The sequence below is a fragment of the Xenopus laevis genome, chromosome 7L (genome assembly GCF_017654675.1).
Source record: "Xenopus laevis strain J_2021 chromosome 7L, Xenopus_laevis_v10.1, whole genome shotgun sequence".
NCBI lineage: Eukaryota > Metazoa > Chordata > Amphibia > Anura > Pipidae > Xenopus > Xenopus laevis.
The window spans coordinates 5,892,395-5,915,896 of NC_054383.1; the positions used below are offsets into that span (position 1 = coordinate 5,892,395).

The window sequence follows — 23,502 nt, forward strand, 5'->3', positions numbered from 1 at the left end:
ACAGTAGGGGGTACATTATCCCTTATAATACATGAGTGATACTCAGAGTTCCCTGTATAACTCAGCCTGCAACCTTGTGCCTTTATATGGTCCGAACAACCCCTCAGTGGCTTCTAATATCCTTATCATTTACAGTAGGGGGTACATTATCCCTTATAATACATGAGTGATACTCAGAGTTCCCTGTAGAACTCAGCCTGTAGCCTTGTGCCTTTATATGGTCACAGAACAACCCCTCAGTGGCTTCTAATATCCTTATCATTTACAGTAGGGGGTACATTATCCCTTATAATACATGAGTGATACTCAGAGTTCCCTGTATAACTCAGCCTGCAGCCTTGTGTCTTTATATGGTCACAGAACAACCCCTCAGTGACTTCTAATATCCTTATCATTTACAGTAGGGGGTACATTATCCCTTATAATACATGAGTGATACTCAGAGTTCCCTGTATAACTCAGCCTGCAGCCTTGTGTCTTTATATGGTCACAGAACCCCTCGGACTTCTAATATCCTTATCATTTACAGTAGGGGCTACAATATCCCTTATAATACATGAGTGATACTCAGAGTTCCCTGTATAACTCAGCCTGCAGCCTTGTGCCTTTATATGGTCACAGAACAACCCCTCAGTGGCTTCTAATATCCTTATCATTTACAGTAGGGGGTACATTATCCCTTATAATACATGAGTGATACTCAGAGTTCCCTGTATAACTCAGCCTGCAGCCTTGTGCCTTTATATGGTCACAGAACAACCCCTCAGTGACTTCTAATATCCTTATCATTTACAGTAGGGGGTACATTATCCCTTATAATACATGAGTGATACTCAGAGTTCCCTGTATAACTCAGCCTGCAGCCTTGTGCCTTTATATGGTCACAGAACAACCCCTCAGTGACTTCTAATATCCTTATCATTTACAGTAGGGGGTACATTATCACTCATAATTAGCGATGCACAGAATCCAGGATTTGGTTTGGTATTCGGCCAGGATTTGGCCTTTTTCAACAGGATTTGGATTCAGCCATATCCTCATGCCTGGCAGAACCGAATCCTTAAAATCTTTATGAAACAAAACAAAGAAGTAAAAAAAAAATATTTTCCATCCCTCTCCCTGGTTTGCAAATGCAAATTAGGTGTTCAGATTCAGTTGAGTATTCGACCAAATCTTTCACAAACGATTTGGAGGTTTCAGACAAAGCTAAAATAGTGGATTCGGTGCATCAAACAGAGAACATGAGTTCTCTGTATAACTCAGAATATATAAATGAAAGTGAAACATTTTTTAGCTTTATCAGTATTGAAACTAAAGTGTTGCCCCTTTGTACAGGACACAGTGGTGGCTTTGCACGCTCTCGCCAGATATAGTTGCCTTGTATACAAGGAAGGGGCCACTAACCAAATACAGGTGACTTCAGGAAAGACAGTCATCGCAAACTTCAACGTACTACCGAAAAACCGCCTTCTTGTCCAGAAGAAGCCTCTGCCGAAAATACCTGGAAATTACGGATTAGAGATCAACGGGAAAGGCTGCTGTCTGGTGCAGGTAAACAAGTAATATCATATTAGAATATGAATCTCCTACTGGGGGTAACAGTGTCATATTAGTACAGGGATCCAATGCTGGGGGGTAACAGTGTCATATTAGTACAGGGATCCAATGCTGGGGGGTAACAGTGTCATATTAGTACAGGGATCCAATGCTGGGGGGTAACAGTGTCATATTAGTACAGGGATCCAATGCTGGGGGGTAAACAGTGTCATATTAGTACAGGGATCCAATGCTGGGGGGTAACAGTGTCATATTAGTACAGGGATCCAATGCTGGGGGGTAACAGTGTCATATTAGTACAGGGATCCAATGCTGGGGGGTAACAGTGTCATATTAGTACAGGGTTCCAAAGCTGGGGGGTAACAGTGTCATATTAGTACAGGGGATCCAATGCTGGGGGGTAACAGTGTCATATTAGTACAGGGATCCAATGCTGGGGGGTAACAGTGTCATATTAGTAAAGGGATCCCATGCTGGGGGGTAACAGTGTCATATTAGTACAGGGATCCAATGCTGGGGGGTAACAGTGTCATATTAGTACAGGGATCCAATGCTGGGGGGTAACAGTGTCATATTAGTACAGGGATCCAATGCTGGGGGGTAACAGTGTCATATTAGTACAGGGATCCAATGCTGGGGGGTAACAGTGTCATATTAGTACAGGGATCCAATGCTGGGGGGTTAACAGTGTCATATTAGTACAGGGATCCAATGCTGGGGGGTAACAGTGTCATATTAGTACAGGGTTCCAAAGCTGGGGGGTAACAGTGTCATATTAGTACAGGGATCCAATGCTGGGGGGTAACAGTGTCATATTAGTAAAGGGATCCCATGCTGGGGGGGTAACAGTGTCATATTAGTACAGGGATCCAATGCTGGGGGGTAACAGTGTCCATATTAGTACAGGGATCCAATGCTGGGGGGGTAACAGTGTCATATTAGTACAGGGATCCAATGCTGGGGGGTAACAGTGTCATATTAGTACAGGGATCCAATGCTGGGGGGTAACAGTGTCATATTAGTACAGGGTTCCAAAGCTGGGGGTAACAGTGTCATATTAGTACAGGATCCAATGCTGGGGTGTCATATTAGTAAAGGGATCCATGCTGGGGGGTAACAGTGTCATATTAGTACAGGGATCCAATGCTGGGGGTAACAGTGTCATATTAGTACAGGGATCCATGCTGGGGTAACAGTGTCATATTAGTACAGGGATCCAATGCTGGGGGTAACAGTGTCATATTAGTACAGGGATCCAATGCTGGGGGTAACAGTGTCATATTAGTACAGGGTCCAAAGCTGGGGGGTAACAGTGTCATATTAGTACAGGGATCCAATGCTGGGTAACAGTGTCATATTAGTACAGGATCCAATGCTGGGGGGGTAACAGTGTCATATTAGTAAAGGGATCCCATGCTGGGGGGTAACAGTGTCATATTAGTACAGGGATCCAATGCTGGGGGGGTAACAGTGTCATATTAGTACAGGGATCCAATGCTGGGGGGTAACAGTGTCATATTAGTACAGGGATCCAATGCTGGGGGGTAACAGTGTCATATTAGTACAGGGATCCAATGCTGGGGGTAACAGTGTCATATTAGTACAGGGATCCAATGCTGTGGGGGTAACAGTGTCATATTAGTACAGGGATCCAATGCTGGGGGGTAACAGTTTCATATTAGTACAGGGATCCAATGCTGGGGGGTAACAGTGCCACAGTTCAACTGGAATTCCCTGCTGCAGGTGTCAAAATATCTTCATTGTTTATTATGCACAATTTTCTATACCAGAATCCTGTACAGGTTGTTTTTGTTTTTTCCAGTGCTCTGTTCGGTACAATGTGCCCGTGATAAAAGGAAACTCCGCCTTCTCTCTTTCTGTAGAGTCAGACCGTAAAAGTTGTATTGATGGAGTGGCCTATACCATGCCCATAACCATGTCTCTAAGGTACAGTGTCCAACCTGTCCATATGACTTGTCTTAGTGATATTGTGTGTGATACACACCCTGTGTTGTAAGGGAATTGGATCAATGTAATCCAATCACATTTGGACCTGGGCACTGTGAGTTCCTCTTATTATCAGACTGGACACAATGGAGAGGTCATATTGATGCAATTGATGTGTCCAAGCACCTCCATATGGTTGCAAATTGAATCCATCCTGACTTTGTATGAATAAATTGCATGTGTGCCTGTTTACACTAGAAAACCGTGGAAGTTCTGATAACCTTGGTTGGGGAGTAGCAAGAAGGTTCCCACAGTGGGTTGTGCCAACCCCAGACATGCACTCGCCACTTTGATGCAACCTGCACTCTAGAAATACTTGACGTGGCACCCAATCAAGAGACACCGGTGGTCTGTAGTGGTAAAAAAATTGACACAGGGCTGAAAGTGCCTGAAACTAATCAAGGGCACACAGGATAGTGTTAGTACATCCATTCTCTATTGGTGGAGTTGGTGAAGAAGCTCCTGACACCACACATGACACCTCCCTTTGACTTTATAGTAAATGCTCAGTCTGTAACCTGAGTCTATTAAGCATATATGATATACTGTTATATCTAGATCAGGTTGCTATTTAATGTTAATTATATGTCTTTATATATATATAAACATGGCGCCAGTAATGGACATCTTGGCCTGGGCCCCTCCACCGCTACGGGCTGCCCTGTATGAACCTTCCTACAAACATGTTTTTCCTCATCTGCTTTTTATTTATATCTGACTTTCTCTTTTGCAGTTACAATGGCAATAAGAATCAGTCCAACATGGCTGTTATAATCGTCAAGTTGTTGTCTGGATACACTCCGGAATATCAGTCTGTACAAAAGGTATGGTTGGGGAAAATCAAGGGCAGGTCATTGATCTTTATGACCATTTGAACTAGGCAAAGCCTAAAGAGTCTACCAGCAACCCACCTGCAGGACAGTAAACCAGCCACTTGGTTATTTACCATAAAAGAGACAGATTCTATCAGATATGTAGTTTGTGAGATACAAGTGAATGTTCTACTACGAAAAGTCTTGTATGATTGCTGTAAATTGAGGTGCAGGGGGATTTTGTAGTGCAGCATTAGTCAAATACTTGGGGGTATATTTATCAAAGCCTGAAGTTAGAGGTCGCCACAGTCCTCTAGAGTAAAATTCCGCCACACTCCATTTATTTCTATGGGATTTTGAAAGGCGTATTTATCAAAGGATGAACTTTTACTTTCACCCATTAAAAAATATCCTTTAAAATATGCCATAGAAATAAATGGAGAGTGGCGGAATTTCACTCTAGAGGACTGTGGCGACCTCTAACTTCACTCTTTGATAAATATACCCCTCAGTTCCTTCTACACTGTGTATCTTTGGGTTAAAAAGAAAAACACTTATGAAATAAGTTCTCTAAACACCACTGGAAGTTCTCTAGATCTCTAACTACAACCTAAGTTTCTTCATACCCACTAGATCAATAAATGTCCACTAGAGACTTCCAAGTGAAACGCAGACTAGATAAAGCCTTTCCTAGATAAAAGCTGTACCTTCCCTCACTGATCTTTCTTTTCTTTCCACAGCTAAGGAAGACGGTTTCCAAAGTTGAGCAGAACAATAATCGTCTGGTTATATATCTGGAATCTGTGAGTTAACTAGAGTTGTCGCCATCTGTTACCTCTATTACCCGGCCCAGTACATCATATTACTCTTCATTTCACTTGGAATTTTAAAGCCCTTTAGCTTACAACTCCTGCCTCAATTGACCTGAGTTAGACTTGCTCTTACTTCCATGGCTTTTATATTTCATCGAAAAGCACTTTCTGATTCCTTGTGGCATCTTCCCCCATTATTCTTGTGTCTTTATGATGGTCCGTCCTTCTCAAATCCATCAAGCATTCATTATTTATTGGTACCCAGCTGTTAGGTGATTGATAAGAAAGTGAAGACAATGCTCAAGATATATTATTAGTTTACAACTCCTGCTTGAATGATCCCATATTGACCTTATTGTTGAGTTGAGACTGGGTCAGAATTCATGGTCCTTATATTCCACTGAAGAGAACTTTCTGATTATGACACACATGACACATTCTTGTGTCTCTATGATGCCCTGTCCTTCTCAATCAAACTTTTATTAAATGTATTGGTGCCTAGCTATTAGCTGATTATGAAGAAGGTGAAGACAATGATGAAGATGGTTAGGGATTTACATTCTCCTCTTTTTGCAGGTCTCTATCAAGCCCATTACCTTGTCTGTGACTCTAGAGATGAATAACAGAGTGCAGAACTTCCAGCCGCAGTTTGTTTATGTCTTCGACTACTATGAAGCAGGTATTTTTCACAGTGTATTAGTGACTGCTGAGCCAAGAGCCACACAATAGGCTAAATGTGGCATCATTATTACAAAAAAATAAAATCCACCTGGGAAGAGAGCTGAAAGAGATCAGTTTAAATTAGGAATCAACCCAATGAAAGTAAAACCAATGTCTGACATTAGTTAAACAGTTTGGTTCTCTACAGTTTCTGTTTCTTGACTGCTCTCTTTCCTTTGGACAGGCAAATGGATGGTCATGGGGCTTGACTCATAAGCAGTTGGTTTACCCATTTTGTAAAAACATCTTGATCAATATTCTGTTCTAAAGCATTGAGATTAGTGTAATTTGTGAACTCCAATTAGCCACTGAATTTAGGACCATGTCTTGTCCAGTGCTTGGCCATGAAAGAGTAGGAAGTATAGGGAATCATCCCCTGGCACCAGAAAGAAACTGGAATTACCCACAGTGGATTCTTATAAATAAGCTTGAATTTCATCCAAAGTAACAGGACTTACTTTCATAATTGCCAGTTCCATCTTAGTTTCTTATTCTATGTTTTTTTTCTCCTCTGTCTTAGATGAAAATGGAGTTGCCGAGCTCAAACATTCATGTGCGGCGTAGTGAGCACAGAGGTAACTGGACATGTAAATAGTTTTATGTGATGTCAATCAATCTGGTGTCCAAAGTCCAGTAGGGCAAATGGATTTCAATGTCAAAGGCAGTACATGTAGTCAATAGAGTGTAACTGCTCAGATCATTACAGTACAGCTCTGTTGCCAGTAATTAATTCCACTCAGACTGTTGTGCCAAAGTTAGGGCAGGTTTTAATAAATACAATTAGTTGGACAAGATAGAGTTGTACACGCAACATCAGTTGAAGCAAGTTCTACCATACTGCCTATTATTGTTGACATCTGGTTCAACAACAGTTGGATCTAAAAGTAAGTCATGGACAGGACTGAGAAGATGGTGGAGGGGTTTCCACATTGCCCACATGCCCACTGCCTGAAGGTGAGGGACAGAAGATATTTGGCCATATCCCTGGAACAGTCAGTAACGCCCTGTAACCCTGACCACAACAGCTTCACCCTCAGCTCTGCCCATACTTGAACTATAAATCAGAAAGCTCCCAGAAAAAGCAGGAGTACTGACTAACAGGGCCCCGTGGCAAATCATTGACAAAATGTGAATGAATGAAATATATTGATACTTAGCTCAGTAATCTGTGGTTCTCCTGCAACTGAGCCACTACCCCCAACATCACGTCAGCAGCAAAAACCTGTTGAGGGAGACTGAGCATTGTATTTCAATAACAACTGGAGGGTGTGAGGTTGGACACCTAGACTGATGCTGTAAATGTAGGCCCTTACCAATACGCATCCCCCATGTTTACTAGGGTTTCTGTGATATTACTCAGTGCTTTAATTATCCCCCCAGGAGAACCGGATCCTGATGATATGATAGAATCTGAAGAAGGAGAATGTTTCATTGCCAGTTTATGTTACTGCTCCTGTGCCAAAATATAATCTCCAATAAACACCATCCGACAACTCAGTCCTCTTGTCCAAATTGTTATTATTGGGAGCTGCTCATCTGAACCTGCCATACCTTTGTGATTTATTAAAGGGTAGGAACCATGATTTGTTAATCATATTAATTGTGGTCTCTGCACTAAAGACCTGAACCTCAGCTCATAAAGTTCCCCAAAAGAGGCTGGTTGTTATGGGTAACTGCATTGGTGCAGCTTAATCGAAAGGGATCTGTGTACAACTAGCCAGGCCAGATCTGCCTCAACCATGTCCAAATTCGCAGAGACCACACATTCCTTTGGGTGTCCTGCTCAGGCTGCTTTTGACGATTTTGGGTATATCTTCTTTTGTCTTCAGTGGAGGGGTAAACAAAGGATTTCTGAGGAAATTGCTGACATGGGGAACCTGGGCTGCTACTGTTACTGTGACAGGGTGAGGAAGGGTTAAATCAGGGTAACTGTTAGAAATACCAAATGATCTGCTGCAATGGTCTTGGCCTTGTACATAATGCATTTGTGCCAAACTAACTACAGTTCCAATAGGTTTTGTAGAAGAAATAGTGTTGCCAAAGTCCCATCATTTACAGCTAAGGATATGGTACCTTCTTTGCCAATCTGTAGAACATCTCTAGAAGATCCATTCTCTCAGAATATCACCCTACTGGGACCCATGGGATGGGGGAATGATAATGAACCTGTAGGTAGCTAATTTCTTTCATTGTTTCATGCATGTTATTCAGAGATGGAGAAGTAATTTGCAATGTTCTTCTGGGTCACCAGAAACCTGAGTGTGACGTCTCCTGCTAAAAAATCTTCCTGTAAGTGTTTGTGTTAATTTTGTTACAAATCCACCTTCTGTCTCCATAACAAGCAGCGCTGTCCAGACGCAGGTTATTCAGCTGCACACACTGGGCAGCCCCCTCAATCCTGAACCTGTAGGGGAACAAACATCAAGTCAGGTCTTAAATAATAATAGACCTGCATGTCAATATGAACACTAACCATAAAGGCATACAGTCACTGGATAACATGGGTTATCTGTTAATGGTGCTGCTCCAGCAGAATTATGCACTAAATCTGTTTTTAAAAATAGCAAACAGGCTTTTGTATCCAATTCAAATGTTGCCATACTACATCAAACCTACCGATCTTAAACGAATCAATCACATATTCCGAACGTTTATCTGGAACAGCAAACGGCCTCGGATCAGCTTGTTCAAATTAGAACAACCTAAGACACATGGAGGTGTTAACCTCCCCAATATCAAAGAATATAACACCGCAGCACTATTGCGGTACGTTGGCGACTGGCTCCTTAATCAAAACCAATATGCCACACCGTCTTTAGACCAATACTTAAGTAAGGACTACTCTTTGAATTACTTACTACACCTGCCTTTCGCAGATACCCTGCCAGACATATGGGATAACCCCCTATTTACAGACACTTATAAAGCTTGGCACGTAACGAGGAAAAAACAGGGTTTATCGCCATACTGGTCTCCGTATTTAACTTGGATAGGGAACAAACAATTCCCGATAGGCATACGAAATCCAATACTTCTACAATGGCGCAATAACGGCCTTCACACCCTCAAAGACTTACTCGGTAGTAACCGGGCACTACTCACTCAAACTCAACTCACAGAAAAATACCCATTTACCATTCCACATATATTTCTAAGGCTGCAACTCACCCACTTTGTCACCCAGGCCATGACCCATCTATCAGACAAAGACCTCGATGACCCGCTATACAAGTTATGGAAAATCGATACCACCACTCAGTCCACATCACACCTCTACCAGGCTATACGCACAGTCCTTGACATAGATGACGAAATCGACTCGACCTTCCCATGGATAAAAAATATCCCTGACGCGACAAACTCAGAAATTTTACGATTCCATGCTAAAATAATGAGGCTGCTCCCGGCAAGCAGATACCAGGAGATGGCCCTCCAAATATTACATAACTCTTACCTTACCCCAATTCGCAGACACAAAATAGGTAGTCTCTCCACTGACAATTGTTTACGATGCCTCTCACCGAAGGCAGACTTACTCCACACCCTTTGGTCTTGCCCCAAACTACAACCTTTTTGGCGTGAAGTAACCGCACTTGGCGAACAGATAATAGGGAAACCTCTCCGACCACTAATTGAATGGGCCCTATTCAGCTGCACCTCAAATTATTCCCAACTGGCAAAATCGGAGAAAACAGTGGTAGGTATACTTGCTGCAGCAGCCAGGAAGGCGATATTGCAACAATGGTTAAGCCCAGATCCCCCACCACTCTTGATGGTCAAACATAAACTGCATCATGTATTCCATATGGATTGGTTGGAAGCAATGACCAAAAAGGAACAGAACACGACAAAATTCTTTAACACATGGATACCTTATATACTGACACTTCCACATCATGCCAGATATCTCACGATCTACACATTTCGGCAAACTACATGGTATAATGAAGAATCCCTCAGAGAACACCCACTTGTGGTGGCGGCATCCCAGTATCTCGACAACTGGCATCGTGAACTGGAACTACTGGTCTTCGCACCCCCCAGGAGTCACCAGATCAACAGGTTATTGGCATCTTATCCACTGAGTCCCATATAACACCCATTACTATATTATGAGCTGTATGTTTTGTGAAGTGCTTATATGTTATTGATGTTACTATAATGCATACTGTTACACTTGTGTAACATTCGCTTTTATTACTTATTTTCAAGCATTATTGTTATTTGTTTAAATGTTAATAAAAGCATGTTTGAAAGAAAAAGAAAAAAAAAATAGCAAACAGATTTTTTTATATTTAATTTTGAAATTTGACATGGGGCTAGACATGATGTCCATTTCCCAAGTGCCCTTAACCATGTGACTTGTGCTCTGATAAACTTCAGTCACTCTTTACTGCTACACTACAAGTTGGAGTAATATCATCCCCTCCCTTTCCCCCACAGCAGCTTTTTCCTGTTTGGGTGCTAGTCTCATACTTACCACTAGGTGGGGCTAGGGAGCACAACTGAGGTCGCACTGAAGTACAATGAAAAGAGGAGAAACAATAGGTGTCTCAAAGCAGTTCCACCATGAAGTGCTGGCTCCTTCTCAAAGCTCAGAATCAGGCACAATGCACTGAGATGGTGACTCCACACCAATATTACAGCTAAAAAAATACATTTGTTGGTTCAGGAATAAAATTTTCAATGATAGAGTGAATTAGCCAGTGTCCATTATTCATTAGTCATTCCAACTGGGTAAAAATTTAAAGGGACTGTTCACCTTTAAATTAACTGTTAGTATAATGTAGAGAGGGATATTCTAAGACAATTTGCAATTGGTTTTCATTTTTTATTTTTTGTGGTTTTTGAGTTATTCAGCTTTTTATTCAGCAGCTCTCCAATTTGCAATTTCAGACATCTGGTTGCTAGGGTCCAAATTCCCCTAGCAACAATGCACTGATTTAAATAGGAGAATGGAATATGAATAGAAGAGGCCTGAATAGAAAGACTAGAAATAAAAAGTAGCAATAACAATACATTTGTAGCCTTACAGAGCATTTGTTTTTTAGATGGGGTCAGTGACCCTCATTTTAAAGCTGGAAAGAATCAGAAGAAAAAGAAGGCAAATTATTCAAATACTATAAAAAAGAAAAAATGAAGAGCAATTGAAAAGTTGCTTAGAATTAGCCATTAAACTACAGAGTTTATTTAAAGGTGAACCACCCCTTGAAATGGCAGTTGGAAAGAAAAAAAAGGACCATACAAAACAACAGTAAAGCTGTAAAAAAATAGAAATGACTAAATAATGTAAGAACAACCCTAAATTGTGCTTCACTAGATCAACTGTAAATAGATTAGACTGCCGGGTGTTGTTGCATTTAACCAATCACTGGGTACAGGGGGCACCGATAAATCAAATATGTACAGTAAATTCTTGATAACTCGCAGTTGTCCTTTCAGTGGGTCTTTGGTGGCCTCCACCCTAAGTTCTAGTTGATGGAATAATTTGGCTCTTCTTGGAACATAAAACAGAGGGAGATCTTTTGCTTTACTGCAAGTGTCCTACATCTTGGAGGTAGGGGCATTACTGTTGTTTTGGGCCTTTAGAAAGACTTCTAATGTCTTTTTTCGTGTATCCCAAATTCAATCTGTGGGACTGTCCCCCACCGCAAAAAAATTATCCTGAAGCCCACCTGCAATGCTTATTTACTGTCCTGGGTAACACTTGTTGGATATTAGAATTCTTCTTTTTGGACTTTAAGGCTGAGAGTAAATATTTTGTTTCTTGAGGGCATCTCACGCACCATTTGCCTCATTGTCCCACCACTGGTCCAATACAGCACAGGTGGGTATTTGTAGACTCAGATCCACAGACTTTAGTTCTTTTTGAAGAAAAAACAAGCTTTCTGTGGCTGAATCTGAAACCCCAGTTTTACTAATTTCAGTTGGCAAGCCACAGCTGCACAGCAACTGACAGTTTGGGTTACACCAGCACTGAACATAATTGTCATCTACGTACAACATACAAAACAGATTGTTTATTAGTTTTGCCCAAGTGTTTGAGACAATTGCAACATTACTGCCTGCCCATCTGTCCATGTATGGGCACCTCATGGGCCAGTCCAGCAGATTGTCCTGCCATCCCATTGGACCTCAGACCTGGTGTAGGGTCCTAGTGCAGACATCCACACCTATACAGCAACATCAAAGAGTTTTCACTATTCTTCCTTGCCAACTGCTGTTGCTATGATTCAACTACCAGTCCATAGACAGGGACAGCAGAACTTACCATGCTCTTAAAGGAGAACTAAAGCCTAACTAAAGAAGTAGCTAGAAATGTTGTACATGATGTTTTGTGCTTCTGTACCAGCCCAAGGCAACCACAGCCCTTTAGCAGTAAAGACCTGTGTCTCCAAAGATGCCCCAGTAGCTCCCCATCTTCTTTTCTGCTGATTCACTGCACATGCTCTGTGCTGCTGTCACTTACTGAGCTTAGGGACCCACTCACAATATACAGTACACACAGAATAGAAATGTCACAATATAAGGCTGATTAGTAATTAATACACATAATTACTACATGGCAGCACAGAAACCAGTGCAATTAGCATCAGAATTTAATAATCCGCAAACCTGTAGCATCAGCTTATATTACAGCCAGGGAAGCTCATTTTCTGCTGGATAATTAGTGACGAGCCCTAAGCTTAGCTTCTCAACAGCCAATCAGAGCCCACTGAGCATGTGAGTGTCACAGACACTTTCCAAGATGGTGACCCCCTGTGACAAGTTTGAAGTCCTGGATCATTGCTGCTATTGACAAGCTGACACTTTAGCCTCGTGCAATAAGTTCACTATATAAAATATGCCATTTTTACCCACATTTATTTTTAGGGTTTAGTTCTCCTTTAAGAAACCCAATGTGCTGGGGCTCCATTTAGTCCATCTCAGGCAGGAGGATGTTTCTAAACCCAACATCATGGTGACCTTTACTGTTCAGCACTTACATGTTATTGAATGAAGATCCATTTGCCCAGACCCAGGACTTCCTCTCAATGTCTCTGTACAGCCCGATCCAGTGATCCTGGAAACCCTTATGTCTTCTTAGAAAGTCCTACAGGCAAATAAACATTTGCTTTAAAAATAATCACTTTAATGAACATCCGATCTAGTTATATATAACATGGCTCCCCTGCTGGTAGTCTATATAATATAATATAATATACTACTCACCAGTTCCTCCTGGGAGTCGATGAGAGAGAGAGATGCATTGTGGGAGGCACAGAAGTTCTGGCTGTTGTTCCACTCATCATATGTCTCAGAGAAATAATAACATTTCCCCCGGTACCAGATCCAGTCCTCCTCACAGGGGTTGGTACGTTGAAAATGTGCAGTATATTCCGGTTTCTGTTCCCTGGTACCTGACAAGGTTTATACAAATCATATGGCCAAAAACATCAGAAAGAAAAGCTGGGTTTTTCCAGTTATTTTTCTATAGACTTTATTTAAGGGTATAGGCAGGGGTGTAACTACAGAGGAAGCAGACCCTGAGGTTGCAGGGGGCCCAGGAGCATAAATAGCCAAGTAAGGCCCTAATTAGTGAGTCATTTAGATTTATCTCGGTAGAATTGGTCAACTTTGCCCACATTTTTGGGCCCTAAATTGAATTTGGTGTGGGGCCCAGTAACATGTAGTTACGCCACTGGGTAAAGGTACAAGACAATACAGGTGTTGGGATTGATCATCATCTGAGGAAAGGGGCCCTTCCATACTACATTTTTAGGGTACATGATCCTTTCATAACCCTCAGTGGCGTGCATATGTTCAGGCCCCCCTCCCTGCAAACAAAAATTAATGAGAGAGAGACCCGGTGCGCACATGACCCGCTACATAACAGCTCCACCCACTTGGTCCTGCTCCGCCTCCACAGCGGTAAGTAGCAGTTGAAAGGGGATTTTCTTTTTTTTTCTTGACAATTTTCATTTTCCAGTATTTATTTTACAGGGACAGTGAGAAGGAGGAGAGGGAAAAGAAAGGGTGGGGGTTAGCGAGACGAGACACATGATAGAAAGGGGATTCTCTAATAATTACATATTAGACCTCAAAGTCCATGCCCCCCCTTTTCCCCCTTCAACCATGGACCCTGCTTTATCTATAGTTACACCAGTGATTCCACCCTCCCCCAGACCTCCTGATAAAAAAACATTATCAGTAGTGATTGGCGAATTTATTCGCCAGGCATGGATTTGTGACGAATTTCCGCATTTCGATGCCTGCGACTGCTTTCACGAAAATTCGCAGTGGAGAAAAAATTGTCGCGCGTCAAAATTATTCTTTGACTTTAAATGCATTTGGACAAAATAGTCGTGAGTTATTTTGAGGCCCATTGTCTTCAATGTGTTTCATGAATTTTATCGCCGTTTCAGGAATTATTCAGCGAAGCGAAACGGGACAGATTTGCCCATCACAAGTTATTAGTATACATATAAAGCTGCTCATAGAAGCAATTTTGGGACCGTGTGGGTTCCAAATAATGGTCCAGACAATTGTTGTAGCATGGTGATTGGTGGTTGGGTAATTTTGAGTTGACAATAGTCATTGGTGACTGTCGCTACTATTTCCAGGACGTAAATTGCGTACGATTGTTGTCTGTCAATAATGGCCAGAACATCATTTGATTCGCTATTTTTCCTACTTTCCTGCTACAATTTAAGTCTGAATGGTTAGTTTTAGGGATGCACCGAATCCAGGATTCGGTTCAGGGTTCAACCAGGATTTGGCCTTTGTCAGCAGGATTCAGATTAGGCCGAATCCTTCTGCCCAGCCGAACGGAATCTGAATCTGCATATGCAAATTAGGGGCGGGGAGGGAAATCGTGTAACTTTTTGTCACAAAACAAGGAATTAAAACAATGTTTTCCACTTCCCACCCCTAATTAGCATATGCAAATTAGGGTTCGTATTCGGCCGAATCTTCCCCCGAAGGATTTTGGGGTTCGGCCGAATCCAAAATAGTGGATTCGGTGCATCCCTAGTTAGTTTTAGACCGTTGCATTGAAATGTGCGACTCCAAACGTTCTCCATACAAAGAATAAAATGTGAACGTCTATGGTCAGCTTAAAGGCATGGTTCACCTTTCAGTTAACTTTTGGCATGTTATTGAATGGACAATGCTAATCAACTTTTCAGTTGGTCTCCATAATTTGTTTTTTTATAGTTTTTTTTAATTACTTGCCTCCTTCTTCTGACTCTTTTCCAGCTTTCAAATGGGGTCACTGACCCCATCTAAAAAAAACACAAATGCTCGGTTAGGCTACACATTTATTGTTATTGCTGCTTTTTATTACTCATCTTTCTATTCAGTCCCACTCCTATTCATATTCCAGTCTCTTATTCAAATCAATGCCTGGTTGCTAGGGGAATTTGGACCCTAGCAATCCTATTGCTCAAATTGCAAACTGGAGAGCTGCTGAATAAAAAGCTAAATAACTCAAAAAATAAAAACCAATGGCAAATTGTCTCAGAATATCACTCTCTACATCATACTAACAGTTAACTCAAAGGTAAACAACCCCTTTAAACCCTCTGTATAATGAACTGCTGTTTGTGTATACAGAGATTACCATCTCCCTTTATGGAATGGAGGAGAGAGATGTATGGATTCAAGAAAAAGGTGAAACTTTCTTGCTTTATGATGGCAACAAAATGCATTGTTTTTAATGAAAACAATTGTGAAAATACATTCACAATTTAGAGTATTTTATAGCTGACAACTTTCAGCACAATATAGAGGAGCTGCCTGGGACATAAGGAACAGGGACTTGAGTGAACACAAACACTGACACACAATGACACACAATGACACAATCCCATTCATACAAATATGAGCACGTGCAGAACTCACCTTTGTTACTCAACACCACAATCAAAGTCACCGACACAGCGACCAAAGCGGCAACAGCGCACAGTAACAACAGCAACAGAACGCAAGGAGAGCAGCGGTTTCGATTTGTACCTGTCAGAAATAAAAGGAAAAGTTTGTAGCAACTGTCAGTAATGAGCAGCGTCTTGTATACACAGTAGATAATGCCATTGTATCCTACGGAGCTTATGTACTCTGTATTCTGTGCCCCCTGGCTACACAGCTTGTTTATATAAACTATAGTGACGTTTCGGAAGCAAACAGACCAGTTTTACCAGTGCAGAGCAACACTACATTATATTGTCAGTGCTTTAAATCACTTTCATTTTTTTGGTGTCAGTGTTCCTTTAAGTTGAAAGCTCTAGCTCCACAAATACAGTGATCTGCACCACAATAAATACCATCCTCAGTATATTGGGTCCTGGTGATGGCCCTTCTGCTTTAGGTGCAAAACTGTCAGTGTGACTACAAGTCTATGCACAAATTGTTTCCTATAAAGAAAAAAAAACGGACCCGTGGGCTTCAGAGCCGATAGCAGGTCTAAGGGTGGTCATACATGGGCAGATTAAAGCTGCCGATATTGGTTTGATTTGGCATTCCGACGGTTCTCTCCAATTGAAATCAGGCAAAAATCAGGCAGATATTGATCAGAGAGGTTTGATTTCTCTGGGGATCGAGGAAGGCATCGGCTAGTAGATTCGGCCCTCGTCCCGTCGGCGCCCATTGCCATTGTTGTAATCCGATCGTTTGGCCCTAGGGCCGAATGATCGGATTAAACCGATATCGTCCAGCCTTTGGTGGGCATATCGGGATATCGGATCTTATAGTGTATGGCCACCTTTAGCATTAATTCTTTGGCTTCACTATGTGGACTTGATGCTGAGGAAACCTAATGTTGTCTGGCTCCAGATTTGGCTCTGTTTTGGTTCATGACCTTGTCTTGCTGTCCAATTTCCAACTTCACCCCCCTCATTTGCCATCATTTGCCAATGCCGGTCACAAAGGGCTTGAACCGAAACAGTGACCTACAACTTTGGGTTTCCCCAGGATCAGGTCCAGATAGTGCTGATTAATCAGGGCCTTTGGGTTATTATATTAATTATTGGTAGGCAGACTATGTTTGCCCTGATAGAGACTTAGTTGTTTTTATATACATGGTTATTTTAGTCTGTATTTACTGTATATGTATGGGTGCTCCCTCTGAAGTCACACACTTATGTTTTAAAACGCCAATTTAACACCTGCGACGCTCTTGAAGCTGAGGTTAATAGGGATCACCGCTTGTTTCAAAAAAATCACTTCCCCGCTCTGCAGCTTTTGGCAATGGAGTACTCCCGCTCCACATATATAGAAATCTGCAGTTAAAAATAAAAGCACAAAAGACTAAAGGGGCAAATTCACTAAGATGCGAAGTTGCGCCAGGCGCAACTTTGCCACACTTCGCCAGGCGTAGTTTCGCCAGCGCTCCGCAAATTCACTAAAATCCGAAGTTGCGCTCAGGGGTAGCGTAAGGTTGCGAAGCGTTGATTCGCTATGTAAAGCGAAGTTACGCTAGCGAAGGCTAATTTGCATACGGCGCCAAATTCAAATTTCAATGGAGGAATACGTATCAGCACTACAAATGCCAAGAAAACCTTCAAATCATCAAATAAAAATTTTATTATGCCCTACACATGTGCCCACTGTCTAGGTAAGTTGCCATGAGTCAGGAAATGTAGGGGGGAAGGAGGGGAGCCCCAAAAAAATTTTCGATCTTTTTCAGCCTATCACCCATAATGTAGAAAACACGCCAGCGTTTTTTGGGACTTAGAAAAAATTTTGACTTTTTTTTAAACAATCCCTATCTACTCTATTGCGCTTCGCCTGGTCTGAGGTGGCGAAGGAAGTCTAGCGTAAAAGGCAGCGTTCAGTACACTGTGCAAGTTAGTGAATTTGCGTAGTTACGTCGCTAGCGAAAATTCGCCAGGCGTAAGGGTGCGAAGTAATACTAGCGAAACTACGCCAGCGTTTGTTAATGAATTTGCGCAGTAACGAAAATGCCAAACGCTAGCGAATTAACTCTAGCGTTCGGCGCTTCGGGAATTTGCCCCTAAGTGCAGTATTTAGTTTTAGTTCAACATATCCACGCATACAAAATTACACTCACAGGATAAAAAAATAGTAATTGCATATCCGTGCGTCTCTCTGTCCCACTCCGCGTGTGTTTAGTGCCCAGAGCCGGTCCCACTCCCGTGCCAGCAGTCGGTCCCCCTGTGGTCCGGATTTCGAGCTCACTCAAATCCACACTTGTTCTTCTTCACTGTTTCAGACGTACGGACTCCTCACTTTTGTCCAACGCGTTTTGCGGACTTGAGAAATCGGATCTAAGTCCGTGAAATGCGTGGGACATAAGTGAGGAGCCTGTACATGTGAAACAGTGAAGCTGTTGAACTAAAACTAAATACTGCACTTAGAAAAGATTCCCTTTCTTTTGCGCTTTTATTTTTCACTACACACTTATGTTTGTCTGTATTTTTGTTTCAGATTTTGAAAACCCACAAGATCCTTATAGAACTGAACGTCTCCTGCTAAAGCTGAACTGTCCAGTTCAACCCAACTCCCTGTCTTGCTTTTGCCTGATCTACAGTGGAATTCACCCCAACCTTCAAGGTCAAAGACATATGTAATCAACATGCTGAACAACAAATTAGCAGCTCATTCAGGCTGCACAGAAGCCGGCACAGTTGGGCTAATGGTTCCCAAAGTGTTTTAGCCATAATGAACCAGTTTATTGCCTGGGCACCCAGTACAAGAAAGGGAAGCTGAATATAGATCCCATAATAGTATAACTACTATATAGATTGGGACATAAATAGGGTTGGGTGAATCAGATTCATTTCACATTGCAGAAAATGTGCGAAATGGCAAAAAAGCTGCCATACTCGTTAAAGTCAGCGGGTGCTTTATCATTCAACAAACCGCGCAACATTTACATTAGAGTCTAATTTTTCACAGCGAAACGCTGCAAAATATTTCGCTTATACCTAGATAGAAATTCTAATTTAGTACCTTGACCCTCTGCCCAAATAAGATGAGATTATCTGATAATTTGCAGTCTCAGATACACTGGGGACCTAGAGGCCAGGTAGTACCTTGACATTCAGCTTACGGACCCTGTCTAGGAATAAAAATGTCAATTACAGCACAAAGTTCTATCATTGTGTATGTGGTAATGATGCGACTTTGTAGGTGGTTTTCGTTTATTTTCCATGATTTGCCTCTATAAGTGACACTTGGGATGCCAGCAGGTTGTTAAGGGCAGTGACATCAACAATGAGAATTTTACACTAATTTATAAATTATAGAATGTCTTTTCATTTAGGCATTCCCCCCTATATAACACTTTATAGTCATCTAATTGGATTGTGACTTTCCTGCCCAAAAGAGTCAGCACACACCTGAGATTAAAAAGCAGTTATTTTTGCAATGGTGGGATGTTTGCTTGGCACCATATCAACGATGAACTGGAATCTCCTGTTATTAAAATTGGGGCAATTGCTTCTGTCATCAAATCAGAGCAGACTACCCATTAGAGATGGGAAAATTCACTCTTGTCTGGGCACCAAGATTTTTGTTGAGTTAATGAGATCAATAAAAGATTGGCAGTAGGGGGAAAGAGACAGGGTCGGACTGGGCCGGTGGGACACCAGGTTAAAACCCGGTTGGCCCTGACCCTCATGTGCTCCTCCAACCCAGACCTGCTCCTGTCTACAGCCTGTTCTGCCTCTTGATTGTGTCCCCCTCCAGTCCCGATCATGGCAGCAGCTATAGCACAGGTATGTGTGGGGCCTGTAAGGGATTGTAACAGAGACAGGGGGTCTGGAGGAGGGGTGGGGGGCCCTGTGACGGAAGCCCTGATGGGCCTCAGACCCTCCAGTCCAACGCTGGATAGAGAAGATGTTATGCTAGAAGCATAACCAAGATGGTGGAGATAATATTGAGGCTCTACTTTTCTATGTGTAGACTTAGAGGCTCATTTAAGAACATGTGACCAAGAGTTTAGTAAATAAGCTTGTATTTTTAGTAAATATTGCCTTCAGCCAAGGACAGCTGTGTGCCAGTAACTTCACTCATTCGATGAAGCACACAAACAATACTTTTTTGTATAAAATACATACAAGTATAAATCCTAGTATGTATAAATATAAATATTGTTTGGAATTCACAGTGGAATAAATTAACACTAAAAAGAGATGTCTATATATAGACAGAAACATAACGTGCAGTAGTGTCCCATGAAAAAACATACGGCCATTGTATAGTATAGCGTCACCCAGGCAGAGCGCAGTACAGGAGATGGCACTAGTCAGCATATGGCATCTATTAGTATTTCTGTTGCCACCTCATACACAGCAGATTGTACCCTGAGTGTGATAATTCTCCAGGCAGGATTTAGTGCAAATACCATGGCGTGTCCTGGGTAAATACACTTTCAGCCTATTGGCCCTCAGTTCAGTTGCCCTTTTTGCAATAACAGGATTGGGCAGAGAACCAATATCCTGCACTACCCTGTTCCCTCTGATAAGAGATCGTGCTCTTTGCTCATTGGCTGAGCTCATCTCATGGGAGTTTTTGGGTAGAGGACGGTTAAGGGGAATCATTTCCCCCCAGTTCTCCCCCTCAAATGGGACAAGAGCAAGTGGCTCATGTCCCCATAATGGTATTTCAGATCATAAAAACTGCTGATTCTCTGCCTCTCTCCTGATGCAATTCTCTCCCAGGGTTTTCCCTGTAATTTGGGATCTTTTTGGATTGAAAACTGTAAAATTATTTTCCCTGCTGATTTAAAACCTTAGTGGCAAGTTCTGTGGTTTTGCTCCCCGTCATATTATTATGCATAAGCAGTGCTGCTGGATTTCTGCCTCAGTAAGTTACAACCACAGAGCTAACACTCTATTTTGCTGTGAAAGGTCCAGTGAAAATGAAAATAAGTCCCAGGCACCTGCTAAAAGTGTTGAACCTGAGCCCCATGAATAACAGGGCAGTGGCATACGGATAAAGCTTTTGTTCCCCAGTGATGTCACATTGTTGTAATATGGGAACAAAGACTATTCTGATTAAGATTTACCGTTCATACAGATATTGATATATGTATATATATATATATATATATATATAAATGAGTGTTTAGATAGTTATATGTGTGTATGTGCAATGTGGAGAGGTTAATGTCACTATGTAACTAACATTTGTGTTGATTCCAATCTCTATAGAAACAGAATTGCTGTTAAAATCGGCTAGTTGTTTTAGTTTTTATTTTAAACAATAGTGTGATAGTTCCCCAGCGACAAAGACAAGTCTATTAATCAGCCGCCTTATCTTACATTCCATCATAAGTCTTAGACACCAGGGCAGAGGATAGAAAGGGACAGACAAACACGGCTTTCAATTGCAATACATATACAAATAACTTCAAAACCATAGGAAAAGTGTAATGAATGTATATTGTAAAGTTGCTTAGAATTATGTTTTCTGGTATTAGGCAAAATACTAGACTACAACATTTCTTTTAAGATAATGTATCCTGGTGGTTCCGGAGGTGAGCGCTGTTTCTCCATCACTATACTGTATATATAGTGAATAAAGTACCCCCTCTTGTAAAATATGAGGATATTATAAGTTACCGAGGAGTTTCATGACCATATAAAAGTACGAGGCCGAAGGCCGAGTGTTTTTATACAGGTCATGGAACTCCGAGGTAACTTATAATATCCTCATATTTTACAACTGGGGGGACTTTATTTATTATAATACACAAATTTTAGTGAGTCATGTGACAGAAATGACATCACTACTCACCGTTTATAACTGATGACATCACTACTCACCGTTTATAAGGATATAATTTACAGGATATTCATGGCTTTTGTGTATTATATATATATAATACACAAAAGCCATGAATATCTTGTAAATTATATCCTTATAAACGGTGAGTTCTGATGTCATTTCTGTCACATGACTCTCTGAAACTTGTGTATTATAATAAATAAAGTACCCCCAGTTGCAAAATATGAGGATATTAGAAGTTACCTGGGAGTTCTATGGCCTGTATAAAAACACTCAGCCTTCGGCCTTGTACTTTTATATGGTCATGAAACTCCTCGGTAACTTATAATATCCTTATATTTTACAAGAGGGGGTACTTTATTCACTATATATGTGTGTGTTAGTATGTGACATCACAAAAATACTAAATTAATAATATTACTGCAAATGCCACTGGCAACGCTTCCCCAAAAACTAATTGTGATACGGAGTACAGAAGAGTCAGTGATACAGATAATGTATATATGTTTATATTTGTGTTATTCAATGACATTATTAAATACATTAGCAGTATCAGTTGTATGTATTACACGTACCCGCTGTGCCCACCTTCCCCCAGTCTTACCCCTCTGCTTCTCTCCAGGCTTCACCAGCTCCTCTGTCTGTACCCTCACGTCCTCTGCCATCTCTGCACTGCTGTGTACTGACTACTGAAACTGTTCTTGTATTTGTAGTTGAGGGTGGAGCCTGTTCAGTGATATCACTGCCTTGGCTCAGTTACACATGTATAAAGATTGTTTCAGAATATAACTGCCTGTAGTGAATTTAATGAGGCAGTACCCTCCCCCCCCCATTGTTCAACATGAGTGCAATGAATAGGGCTTGTGCCAAACAGACTTTTTGTCTATTGTAAAAATTCACAAAAAATCTATTGTTTTTTTTTTCCTAAAAAGGTCAAAGATACTTCTTCTTTGGTTGTTGCATGATAGGTAATTGTCATGGTCGGCACCCTAATTCAGAACCGATGCTAAGCACCCTGGTCTCGGCTCTTGCTTCAGCCTTTAGCAGCCGCCTTTCACCTCGGGAGGAGCCCTCAGCTAATCGGATGCTGCCAGGTCTTAATAAGAGAGTAGTCAGATCAGGCCGGGTCGGGGCAGGCAGAGTACAAACGGAGTAAGGCAGGCAGGTCAAACCAGGAGATCGATCAGAGGGGTTATAGAATAAGCAAAGTCGGATATCAGGCAGGGGTCAGGATACAGATGTCAGAATAGTCAAAAGCCAGGCAGGGGTCACAACAAGAATCAGGATCAATAATACAGATAGAACAAGCGCTCAGTAGCACCAGCAACAAATCCTATAACGGGCAAAGTCCTGTAGCCCAAATGAGCCTTTTAAACATTTCAAATTTCGCGCCTGCGCCTTTAAATCATGAAGAGGCGCGCCGCGTGCGACCTAAGGAACCGGCGCCTGCGGCAGGGAAGATTGGCACGGCGGGCGTCCCCCCACTAGACCACCACGGTGAGTTGTTGCAGTGATAAGGTTACTAATGCTTTAATAATTCTCTGCATCATAAACTCCTGCTTATCTGTAAGCAAGAACAGAGTAAGGGGAAGGGGTTGTTTATGCAGAGCTCATTATCTCTAGTTACATTAACTCAGTTATTTACAGGGGATGTAGCAAGTGTGAAAGGATGTTTTGTATGAATGCCAGTGGAGATGGGATTTTTAAGTCTCATTCCTTTTCCCATCCATGAACTACTTCTGAGTTATATAAATGTATATATCAAGCAGGATCATCAAAAGTAGGGTGAAGTCACATCCACTAAACCCTATAGCACCACAGATAGTAGAGCCTATGACACTGACATGTAAGTACCATCGTTTTTA

At 41.7% G+C, this 23,502-nt stretch overlaps 2 protein-coding genes across 2 annotated transcripts in view; one reads left to right on the forward strand and one right to left on the reverse strand.

The window, feature by feature from the left end:
• Nucleotides 1–7,405, forward strand: part of LOC108696036 (ovostatin) — a 38,378-nt gene extending 30,973 nt beyond the window's left edge. The window contains exons 30-36 of the mRNA XM_041570167.1: nucleotides 1,336–1,551; nucleotides 3,380–3,504; nucleotides 4,298–4,388; nucleotides 5,117–5,179; nucleotides 5,765–5,867; nucleotides 6,429–6,483; nucleotides 7,289–7,405. Of these exons, the coding sequence (XP_041426101.1) occupies nucleotides 1,336–1,551; nucleotides 3,380–3,504; nucleotides 4,298–4,388; nucleotides 5,117–5,179; nucleotides 5,765–5,867; nucleotides 6,429–6,472 (642 nt within the window). The 3' untranslated portion in view covers nucleotides 6,473–6,483; nucleotides 7,289–7,405. The remainder of the gene's footprint in view (nucleotides 1–1,335; nucleotides 1,552–3,379; nucleotides 3,505–4,297; nucleotides 4,389–5,116; nucleotides 5,180–5,764; nucleotides 5,868–6,428; nucleotides 6,484–7,288) is intronic.
• On the reverse strand, nucleotides 6,659–22,347 carry LOC108696038 (C-type lectin domain family 2 member B). Its single transcript, XM_018225019.2, has 5 exons — nucleotides 22,242–22,347; nucleotides 15,791–15,901; nucleotides 13,121–13,308; nucleotides 12,895–13,001; nucleotides 6,659–8,312 (listed from the first exon to the last, which is right to left on the reverse strand). The coding sequence occupies exons 1-5, from the start codon at nucleotides 22,300–22,302 to the stop codon at nucleotides 8,183–8,185; spliced, it is 597 nt and encodes a 198-aa protein (XP_018080508.1). The 5' UTR covers nucleotides 22,303–22,347; the 3' UTR covers nucleotides 6,659–8,182.
• Between the last annotated feature and the right edge of the window lie 1,155 nt (nucleotides 22,348–23,502).